The sequence below is a fragment of the Theobroma umbraticum genome, unplaced genomic scaffold (genome assembly GCF_002168275.2).
Source record: "Theobroma umbraticum cultivar Fairchild unplaced genomic scaffold, ASM216827v3 scaffold_77.0, whole genome shotgun sequence".
Lineage (NCBI taxonomy): Eukaryota > Viridiplantae > Streptophyta > Magnoliopsida > Malvales > Malvaceae > Theobroma > Theobroma umbraticum.
In genome coordinates this window covers 243,990-255,042 of record NW_018397280.1, presented here as the reverse complement: position 1 = coordinate 255,042, position 11,053 = coordinate 243,990, and the positions used below count along the sequence as shown (strand labels likewise).

General features: G+C 37.4%; 2 protein-coding genes across 9 annotated transcripts; both read right to left on the bottom strand.

Moving 5' to 3' along the window:
- Nucleotides 1-233: 233 nt before the first annotated feature.
- Nucleotides 234-2,573, bottom strand: LOC110428046 (Zinc finger C-x8-C-x5-C-x3-H type family protein). The gene is given in 5 exon segments (XM_021443717.2): nt 234-1,158; nt 1,749-1,846; nt 1,849-1,929; nt 1,932-2,370; nt 2,485-2,573. Coding segments are annotated over 4 exon segments (921 nt in total). The 5' UTR covers nt 2,347-2,370; nt 2,485-2,573; the 3' UTR covers nt 234-831.
- Nucleotides 2,574-4,383: 1,810 nt separating this feature from the next.
- On the bottom strand, nt 4,384-10,828 carry BBX27 (B-box zinc finger family protein). Of its 8 annotated transcripts, none has more exons than XM_021443705.2 (7): nt 10,661-10,828; nt 9,220-9,863; nt 9,057-9,142; nt 7,780-8,152; nt 6,420-6,647; nt 5,480-5,793; nt 4,384-4,792 (listed from the first exon to the last, which is right to left on the bottom strand). In XM_021443705.2, the coding sequence occupies exons 2-7, from the start codon at nt 9,730-9,732 to the stop codon at nt 4,666-4,668; spliced, it is 1,641 nt and encodes a 546-aa protein (XP_021299380.1). In that variant the 5' UTR covers nt 9,733-9,863; nt 10,661-10,828; the 3' UTR covers nt 4,384-4,665. The 8 variants fall into 8 exon arrangements, with proteins under 8 accessions (XP_021299380.1, XP_021299381.1, XP_021299382.1 ...); XM_021443706.2 differs by having other exon boundaries at nt 7,780-8,133; nt 9,057-9,110; XM_021443707.2 differs by having other exon boundaries at nt 4,385-4,792; nt 5,480-5,703.
- Between the last annotated feature and the right edge of the window lie 225 nt (nt 10,829-11,053).

Here is an 11,053-nt window from a genome sequence, read left to right as displayed (position 1 = left end):
GACCACTCGTATCATAACGTATTATTACAAGCTAGAGTTCCAATTCATTCAGATGAAAATGTTTAAAATGCAGAAACTAATTATACTATATTAGACTAATTAAAGTTCCTATTCAGTGTTTAGTCTGACCTTATTAAGATTGTAGTACTAGTAGCCATAAAATGTTTAAAATGCAGAAACTTGTTTCTCAATCATCAAAGCATAGTGATTTAAAACAGAATATGAACCGTATACAAGCCAACCATATCCCTCATGACCAGTTATTGTCAAAATAAGAATATGGCTTCAATTCAAAATTTCATTCCTCCGTGGGCTACTCCGAGAGAACCTGAAGGAGGTTTCAATGAGCTTTAGAGAGCTGAACAGAAATAGCACTGTTTACGACGAAACATCCAGCATATGGCGAAAAGATCATCCAACAAGAGTTGTATGAGGCTAATGACATCAATATTGACACCAATCAGATGCTTACTTAACCAGAATCAAAAGATCATTACAACGAAGCTTTTTTAGTTTTTGGTTGCTTGCTTTAAAGCGCACCAAACATGTAAGTATCATGCTTTAATGCCTTGCTTAAAAAAGATAAAATGAAGAAAAATAGTGAATCTCTCTAATATCCTCAACAAATCTCCCACCTTCCGGAACCAGAAAGCCTCTAACAAAAGTTCATCTTTCCTAACTTTTTTTTTTTTGGTTCTAATTATTCCAATTTTGCGTCCGCCATACCTATAAACTTCCTACATTAAGAATATTATTTTTAACGAATTTGGGATTCAGGATTATGAACATCTCTACGTCAACCAAGGAATATGATGATATACCCCCCGAGTTTTACCCGGTCCTAGGCTTGAGTTGGCCCATGAACTTCTCCTGTTCAGTAAGTGCGTGGCGAAAATGGCATCGATGGCCATAGGGACAGACATCGCCTGCAAGGACCATCCTGCAGACCTCAGTCTTGTAGCGAGGGTGGCGGATTACAGGGCGGAGCTCTTCAATGCCGTGAGCAAACTGACAGTGGTCACCATATGGACAGGCACCAGTCTCTTGCCATTTGTTGCAGAGTTCAGTCTTGAACATGCCTTGGTTATACACCTCCAGTTCAAGTGGCTCTTCCTCTTTCTTCCCTCCTTGCACGTACACCTTCTGCTGCACATTCACCTAAAGGATTAGTCAGCCCTTCCATGAAGATGAACAGGAACCAACTGTAAACCTACTACTATTATCATAACCATATTTTCAAACCACACATTCTTCCCGTGGCAACAAGCAAATATTCAAATCTGACACGTCTTAGCCAATCCCTTGTTTCATTAGATTTCGGTTTACAGGGCAAATTGAAGCCTGGTTACTCGTTTAACTATCTAAACGAAGAAATTATCATCTTACACAGCTTAAATAGAGGCCAATCAATTCTTCTCGCTCTATCAAAAGTCAAAGTCCGTTGAACTAGGTTCTCCCAAAGGCCCTAATAGTACTAAGGAAAAAGGAAGGAAAGTCTCCCCTCATATAATTGGACTCGTCGTCAACCATAAGCTTAGTTAGTTTGTTGCTTCCTTCCAAAGCCAAATACTAACCAAGGCATTCATTAAATAAACAAGACCAAACAAAATAAAAGTAAAATGTTATTATGTTTAAAAAGCAAGTGATAAAAATATATTACTCTAGAAATGAAAATATAGCAATTACGAATTTTGCGATCTCAACAGAGTCAGATTAAAAACAAAAAAGAAAGAAAGAAAGAAACTCACCGCTCCACTGAGTTGAGTGGCATTTCCAGGCCTAGTTGGCCCCCGAGTTTTACCACGATGACTCGCTCCAGCTTGACTCATCATCTTCAGATATCCTTCGACCTAACTGATATGCTCTTTGGCAACATAACCCTCTCCACATCCCCCGCACCTTCCATCACGCTCGTCGGACTCTCATCACAACCTCTTCCTCTCCTACGCCGCCATCGCCTAGACAAAGCCCTCGTAACGCATTCACCAACTCGAACGGCGTCGTGTTGTAATCCGACGATGCGAAGGTGTTCTGCACAGAGGCTTGAATCAGAGCACTGAGTTGCTTGTTGAGATCGCGGTTGACAGATCGCAGAGCGGTATTCTCATGGCGGAGTGCTTCCGCTTCTTTTGCAGCATCGCGGAGGCGAGTGAGGCAGAGGTTGTGGCGGTTTATCATATCTTGGTGCTGTTGCATGAGAAGGCGGGGATGGTAGAGCGCGGAAAAGAGAGGCGGCGGCAGAAGAGGAGGAGGTGGTGAGGAAGAGTAAATGTCATCGCTCTGGAGATCGTGCGATTGTTTGGCTGCGAGGTCGCCATATACAGCTGAGCCTTTGTCGTTTTGCATTTGCGAATGAAGCTCGAAAAAGCACTTAGAGAAAGCAGAAAAATTACACAAAAATTAGTTGATATCGAATCAAAGCACGAAAAACAAACAGGATTTAGTGAGTAAAACTTATTGAAATCGATGAAAGTCGGCGTTCACCTGAACCTTTGAAACACAGAACCTCGGCTTTCCTTTAGAGCAGCCACAGAGAGAGAGAGACTTCTGCTTGTTTTGTTTGGAGAGGAGACAAAGGGAGAGAGGGAATATGAGGAACGGAGGAAGTAAGAAGAGTGGGTTTATAGAAGAAAGAAATGGAGGGAAAAAGGCGGGCCACAGTGAAGTGAAGGCAAAGAAAGAGAAAAAGGATAAAACAATAAAAAGGAATTCTGGAAAACCGTTTGAAAACAATCACATAACAGAATTACCCCTGTCCACTTCAAACGCCTTTTTTACTCAGTTCGCCCCTCCATTATCACACTGTTAAGGGCATTTAAGTCATTCAATAAATCTAATTGTCTGTGCTCGAAGATGAAGCGTCGTTGAATGATGCGGGCCGTTCGATATCGATCAAGTTAATTTAGTTTAGACGGTGCCAAGCTAATTTGGCGATAACACTGAAGTACTTTAGACAAATTCACCGGATAGAAAGTCCTGTTCACATTTGTGGTGATAGCAATCACATTTGCATGCACCGAGCATAAAAGAACATTTGCAGCAAGGCAAGATTTGGATCGTTGTCAAATGACGTGAATATCCTCGTTGTTGAATCGTATCTACCAGGATACCCCTTCCAGATTACCACGTCAGACCCGAATCCTTCTCCCCTGAAATTTTGAGATGAAGCCGAAACTGTCCCAGCCTAGACTAGGGGTGGCGATCATGAGATCATGATCGTTTAGATCTAACGGTTAGTATCATTTTCTCAACTTGTAGGACCCATTGAATTAATAAAAATGGCAGGTTGTGGCAAAAATTCAAATCATAAATAAATAAATCTAATATAAACATAAGGGACCCCAATATTGCTGATCTTAAATGAAAGGAATTCCGATTAAGCTAATTATCAATAATTTTTTTCCCTGTTCTTTTTTTAAAGGACGTTTTCAGTTTGTAAAAAGAAACAAAAATATTAGGTCAACAAACAGCTTAAGCTACATGAAGTGCAAGGCCCGGTTGCGGTTAGAGATTGTGTTTGATAATACAATTTGCTTGGAATTGAAGTTAATTGAGAGAGTGGAGGGTGGTGGTTTTGTGTGTGTGTGTGTGTTGGGAGAGGGTGGAGGTGTCATACAAAATTTTCAAGTCATGAAGTGAGATTAAGACACACACGGCATTTGGGCAGAGGAAAGCCATCATGTTTTGCTTCTTTTTCACAATTATAACTACCTCTTTTTGTCCAATTGTTCTCCTATCAGATCTAACTTTCAAGTTGTTTGGTGAATTAACACATTAAAACCCTTTTGGGCTATTGTCACGGTTGTTAAGTTAGCCATACATTTCTTCCAAATATAACCTCTCTGCAATTAACATTTTAGGTTTCTCTTTCATTTTCATTTCAGTTAGGCCATGCTGTGCTTTAGCACCTTGCCCACGTAGCTGTTGCTCGGGATTTATCAGGGCAAAGGGCTCAACAGATGAGGATTGAGGATGGTCTTTCCAAATCACTCTCCCTACGTTCCAATTATGAGCGTGGTCCATTCCATGTTTTATTCATCAACCTTACTAACTTGACGAACGATATGTGGCATGATCTCTTCTTTCACATCAAAAGTTGGTGCTCTAAGTAATTTTTTTCCTAATTCTTTTTAATGAAGACAAGCATCAAATCTCAAATTTTATATTTCCTAACAATTATAATCAAAATCATACATTGCACCCTCACATTTGACCTATTAATCAGTGCATGATCCCTTACTTAAAAAGTAAGATTCGAACCTCTATACATTCGGATGGTTTTCACCATATACTTGCATACACATTAAAAAACCACTTGCATCAGCAGATCTTTTAAATCATTGCAACTAACAACAGATGCATATATTTTCTGGTGTTTGTTAAGGAAAGTATTACTTCAACGACAATTAACAGACATCAACTTCCACATGAGGAGATGCTATATCTAGACTCAAAACTTTCATACGTGTGACAACTTAGGTTTAGAAACTTTTCCAGCAATATCTTCTGTGCAACGTGCATGGATGACTTTCATGAATACCAAAGACCTTAATTTTATTGTTTCTGTTAGGATCAAAACTATAAATACATGGGAGAGAAAGAATTGATTGAATTTGAATATATCTGGAACTGATAATATGTACAAGACATAAACGAAGGAACTACTTAATAACTCCTTGTCCCATTGGCATTATCAGAATCATAGTCCTCCATCTTAGGAAATCGTCCTTTTACCCTCTTCCGTACATCGGTTCTAGCTTTCCGAGATGCAGAACGAATTTGTCTTTCATGCCTAATCATAGATGATGCTTCTGATGTAAGAAAGAGTAAATCATATACAAAAGTAGCTAATTGGGCAAGAAATTTCTATAGACATATGCATGCACATGCACCTGTTTGCAACGCATACACACTTTTTTTTGTACAAAACTTGAAGCTTGAAAACACTAGGTAGATCACTTTTAATTCATTGTGAACTTTCAATAGAAATTGGGAGTAACACACTGGTATATATTTGTCTCTACTGAACTGAAAGCTTCACAGCCCCCAAATGCTTGTTCTGTAAATACTTTAAAATATTTAAAGGCAATCCAATGGAATGTTTGAAATTTTTCAGGTTCAAACTTGCTATTATTTCTCAAGATTAGCACATATAAGTGCAGTTGATGTGCTGGTGATTTTACCTTCTTATAATATCATAAAGCTACAAACCTTATGAAGCATGCCAGTGTGATCAAGAGGTTATCTTGCGGTATAAAATTGTGGTAATCTATATATCTGGATTCACTTGCTCAAGAGTTGGGTTTTGAATTTTTTCTTTTTGAAATGCTCAGGTTGTAAAAAACCAGAATTTATTCTTTTTTATTTCGATCAGGCGCACCAATTTTTAAGAACTAGAGATAAAAATAAAATCCACTGAACTTGTTCAAAACAGTGGTAGACTATAAACCCAGCAAGAAAAGAGAAACCTTATACTCACAGTCGGGCCTTCTTCTTCTCTTTATACCTCAGCATGGCATTTTCTCTGGCTTCTGAATGCAAGCTGTCTAAGTCAGGTGAAAAGTATGATGCTTCCACCTGTGTGATTGGTGAAAGTCCACTATCAGGGCAGTCAGTACCACTGCTTTCAGCACTAAACCTTGAAACAGAGAAGGACATTGTTGAATAAGATGGTCGAATCGGGCGAGGAGAATCACTGATCCCCTGGAAGTTATGAATGTGGTTAGAAGGATCCATATTATTTTCTGTATGAGCAGACTGATTGATGTAAATAGATGAGGCCACAGAAGCATCCTGGCACGAAAGGAACATAACAAACAAAAGATTTAAAGGAACTTCAAATTATTCTGCTTTAGTTTCAACTTTCCACATCCAAAGCAAAGTGTATAAGTTGTTTAAAAGAATGTAAACTTGATATCTAAGTTCACGATAACTTAAAGATAAGGGGAAGTCATCAATATGAACACACAGTGGCGAGATTATTTTCCACAATATATATATATATATATAGAGAGAGAGAGAGAGAGACCTGTGTGGAATTAATAACCTTGTAAGACAAATACCGATATCTCAATGTTGCTTGTTTAAAAGACTATCTATAGTCTATTGTAGGAGTATAACTGGAGTAATTGTTGTTTAATGGAGGTATTTGTCTTTCCTTTCAGTTTAACTTGATGCCTGACCTGGAGAGCTCTAAAAATAATATCTAAAGTTTACTAATAGCAGGATAAGAATGATGCAACTTATTTTATCTGCACTTTCTTTGTATATATATTTTAAAATTCTTCAGCGTCATTCATATGCAAATATGTCTTTAAAAACTGCATTTGAAGCTTCTAATGCCTTTATAAAGCCTCCTAGGTAATATCTGTATGTAAAGGATGCGATCATAAGATGCAAAAGAGTGCCATGATCCTAACCTTCACTGGTCTTGCATTACCAATATCTGATTTGTTGAAGGACATATCCTTGTCCACAGATGAGCAAGAAACATCTTTATCATCAAGCAGTGCCCTGATTGGATCTTGATCAGCACCAAAAAGGTCTTCAAAATTGGGGAATGTTAATTCCATATCAGGCATGTTAAAATCATCTTCGCAAAAAATGTCTTCACAAACTCCAAGGTCTTGCATATTTTGAGACCACAACTGCAAATTCGATTGATAAACACAAAGCACTTTTGTATTAAGATCATGCTCAAAACTAACTCTTGTAGGAACTCATAAAATATACTCCTTACTGTTATAAAAACAGGAAAATCTTTCTCTGTAGATGTATAAGATAAAAACCACTGATTAGAAACATGAAACGAAATAAAAAAACTGTGGCATGACAAGATTTAAACCAAAATCAACTCTATAACAACTTTGTGGCTATTTATTGTACAATAAGGAAGTTACAACGCTGCTTTTTATGAAAATCACATTATAATATTTCTGTTTCTACAATTGGAAGTCAGAGTTTTATCCCTAAATTTATGTGTTACTCTCGCAGCCAGAAAAAAGCAGTGGTTATCTCTTGTGTTTATGTTATCATACTCTTAAATTCTTGTTGCTTTCAGGAAACCATTTTCACATGCTCAATTATATTGTTATGATGGTAACATGGGAAATGCCAAATGTCCATGGCATTAAGAGATAGCCAAAGCAGTTGCAATTGGCTACTAATTAACATCAAAATCAGAAATAATTAGGATTTACAGTCACTGCCAGAAAGCATGAAACTAAATGTTAAACGGAAAAGCAATAATTTTTCTATAATGGTTATTCTCCAAAGCGATAGAAGGAGCTTTAATGGTCTATTTCTATTTTTTTCCCCTTCCCCAATAGTTTCCAGCTTCGGGAAACAACTTATTGATGTCTGTTGCTCGCAGTCCACTTTTGCGTTTATCAGAAGTCACTCATCAACAAAAGCCTGCATCTGGGTGAATAGATAAAGGTCCAATGGCTGGGGCAAATTTATTAATTATAGCTTGCAGTCAACATAACTGCAATTTATCCTGGGTTTAGAAAATTGTTTCAAGTGATCACATGTGAGCTAACTAACTTACTAACATGATATGAAAAGACAAAAGCAGAAATGGATTGGGGTAAATGGCTACAAGAGAGCATAAAAATAAAATAGCTTAGCACTAGTCAAATACCCTGTGCACGATAAAGAAGACTTCTTTCTATCCTCAAGGCACTCCTGCAGTCTATCAATGATGGATGAAATTTGAACATATGACTAGTGGTCTACAATTAACAATAAATTTTGATGACTTCTGATTGATGGGCAAACCTGACTACCATGAATTGGACTTTTGCATTGCCAAAAAGATTCTCCATACAAAGGAATCCCAGAAGTGGAAGATGATGCTAGATTCTCCAGATGAGAAAATGACAAGGGGAGAGGATCTGCATTCTGCTCCTGGATTGGATTGTTACTTTGGTGGAGATTGATGCCAATGTCGTGGACTCGATTACTATCAAGGTTTTGTGAAAAGTTGCATTTTGAAGAAGATGTGACAGCTTGTTCTTGGCCACCAATAGAAGGCAAATGACTATCTCTCTCAGTGAGCTGAAGCTTTTTCAGGTCAAGAATCTGTTGCAAAATAAAGGAAGTGTTTTGCTGCTGTTGACCTTTGTTAATAACCTGCAATAACAAGGACACACTAAGAAGAGTAATAAGCTCTTCAGCCCTCAGGAATCATGAAGTGAATGTTATTAATCTATAAATCTTTATTAAATACCCTGAATAGCTGGAGGTTAATTTACTACAATAGGAAACTCTTGAAGTCAACAAGAACTCCAAGTTTCGGCTGACTTAATTATTATCATGGTTTAAACCAGCCGACCCATTTCAAAACCACTGATCGAAAAATACTTTAAGGTGATTTACCTAGAAACATATCTGAGGAAGAAACAAACGATCTATTCCACAAAAAATAAAAGTGGATCAAACACTTTAAAAATGAAAAGACCACCATGTGGTAGAAAAAAAAAAGACTGGAAAATGAAGAGGATAATAGTTGAAAAAGCATGAAAAAAATATATATTACTATTGGGTTGAACATTTCAGGCATATGACCTATCAAGTATGCATAGGTCTTTTGCTACTGGTATGTATTTGAAAGTGAAGCCCTATCACCATCAGCTAAGCAGCACCAGAATATCTTTCGAATAATTAGTTCAAGTAGGTTAGCAGAAAATGAGTGACATTAAAAAGGATTCAATGAACATGTTCATATATCACTGCATGACATTGCTTTAAATGATTCTGATTAAAGTGGCATATCAAAAGCAATTAGTAGGTAACCTGAGCAAATAGCTTCACCCTTCTAACATGCGTGAAATTAAAAATTAAAACTCATAGTCTGATACACTGGTCTAGCATTAAGGATGATTTGATATATTTACAAAATGACGTAATCTACAACATAGAAATTTTAGACAAAACTCGACTAGAAGATGAATTTTTTACCATGATAATGCTAAAACACATAAACCTTTAATAGGTAGGAACTTTATGAAATTTAGGATCTCTTCCAATATTTGGGATAGCTCACTGTGGCTTACATAAGCTTGCTGCATATTGCTGACATCATATTGAGGATAAACTCCAAGTTGTCTCTAAAAACATCAACATGCATGCATAACCATAGCTGATAAAAAATAGAGCAGTTAAGGAGCATATTGACAAATTGCATAGATCTACTTAAGAACAAGTAACCATGCCAACCTTGGTCTGTTGACTGTTTGATCCAACATTACATCCTGCAGCAGGGGCTAAAGTCACACAGGATTTACTTGAAGAGACTCCTATTTGGGAACAAGACTGTCCTAAATCATCCAGTTTGACCACATCGGGATTCACCGAAACACATGAATTGGATAAAGACTGATCTTGAATAGCATTGTTTTCCAGCTCATTCAATTCAAAACCCCACAATGCTGCAAAATCCTTAGCTGAAGGGCACCCCAAATAACTACTAACTGCACGTCTCTGGTGCCGGGAAGAAGCACCATGGAAAGTTCGGTCACAACCACGACACAAGAACATCTGGTGATCCAAACACCGAACATAAGATGGGCGGTATCTGCATGAGTCACATAGGAGGGTACGAAGATGCCTGTTGGAAAGTGCATTGGCTGAATGGACCTTTGCATCACAGGAAAGGCACAGATGCGCTGCATCAGCCTTGCAATAAACAACTGGTCCTGAAGTTGTGCAGAATTCACAGATTTTCTCCATTTCAAAGTAAAATCCAAATTCCAAAGTGTCTTCTGGTATATATTCAATATGACTTCAAATCTATGAACTTGATTATTGACATAAAGATACTGTTCATTGAAGAACCAATCTCCTGATCCACTTTCCAGGATCTACAAAAATTCAGGATAAATACTAAGACATGTAAATAATTGAATATCTGATCTAAAGACCTAAGGCACCTTTCTATATGGAAGTTTCAAATTCAATAACCCAAAAGACCAGCAGGCAGGGGTTGAGATAATTCTAATTTATGGTTATCCCTGATAAATTTTCAAGCAAGGAACACTATTAACTACCATAAAAGCACATTTCAAGCGTCAAAAAGATCCCAACTACTTGTTGAATATGGCTATACTTTGGAAAGGCTTGCTTCCCTTCAACTTCTACAAAGCGGCAAACTTTAGACAAAAGCTAGTGGTATCCACTTTTTCTCAGTTCAACCAAAGAAGCATAAAACTTGCCACTCAACGAGAAAAACGGGTCTGATCCTAGCTTTCCTCATAGGTTTGAACTGTAGCACTTTTTCTTTGCACTAAAAAAAAAAAAAACACAACTAGTTTTATCTCTTTGTTTTTTTTATAAAAAAAAGAAAAAAATTTTCTATTGATTCCAACTGCAAAATGGAAACAATAAAGATCCCCAGTCTGTAAAATTCAGCAGAAACTACTGCAATCATTCTTTTTCACGCAACTATTTTTCTTCCCTTAAGAATTCTCCCTGTCCCTCAAACAAAATCAAATCACTAAGCAAAACCACGTAATTTTTCTTTTTAAAACAACAATCAAAATACAAGAAACACAGATAAACCTCAATTTCAACTCTACAAATTTTTTTAGCTGATCAAATAAACAAAGAGATCTAAGAGGTGACGATCAAAATTTGACAAATCCAAGTCTGATACACGTACCTTGTGTTTGTTTCGCGAGAAAAGAAAAACAACTCAATTGAGAATTGCAAGAGAACTTCTGTATAAAAGAAATGGTCAGGCTTTTGAGTCTGTGCTTCCCTGCTGAATTCTCATTTATCCTCACATTTCTATTTTTTTTTTCTTTCCGTTTTGTTTTGCTCTTTCTTTCTCTCTATTCATCTATCATTGCCTTTTCGGAATGACGTGCGCGTGAACTTTATGCTGACCTGTACCAACACGTTGTTCACTCTGGGACCCACCAGCGTTATCCGTGTGCAAGTGAACCTGTTTGGCTTCAGCTCTCACGTGATCCAAAAGTTTTCCGTCAGACCAATCGTCCATTGCAACGTGGATGTACGGTTGCTATCCGATGACCTTGCGAGCTACACAGTC

Coding starts and splice junctions, on each gene's coding strand:
- BBX27 (XM_021443705.2), bottom strand. CDS start 9,732: ATGGAGAAAATCTGTGAATTCTGCACAACTTCAGGACCAGTTGTTTAT. Junction 8,153..9,056: donor GCAATATGCAGCAAGCTTAT/GTAAGCCACAGT, acceptor TACTCTTCTTAG/TGTGTCCTTGTTATTGCAGG. Junction 6,648..7,779: donor GTCCAATTCATGGTAGTCAG/GTTTGCCCATCA, acceptor TCGAATTTGCAG/TTGTGGTCTCAAAATATGCA.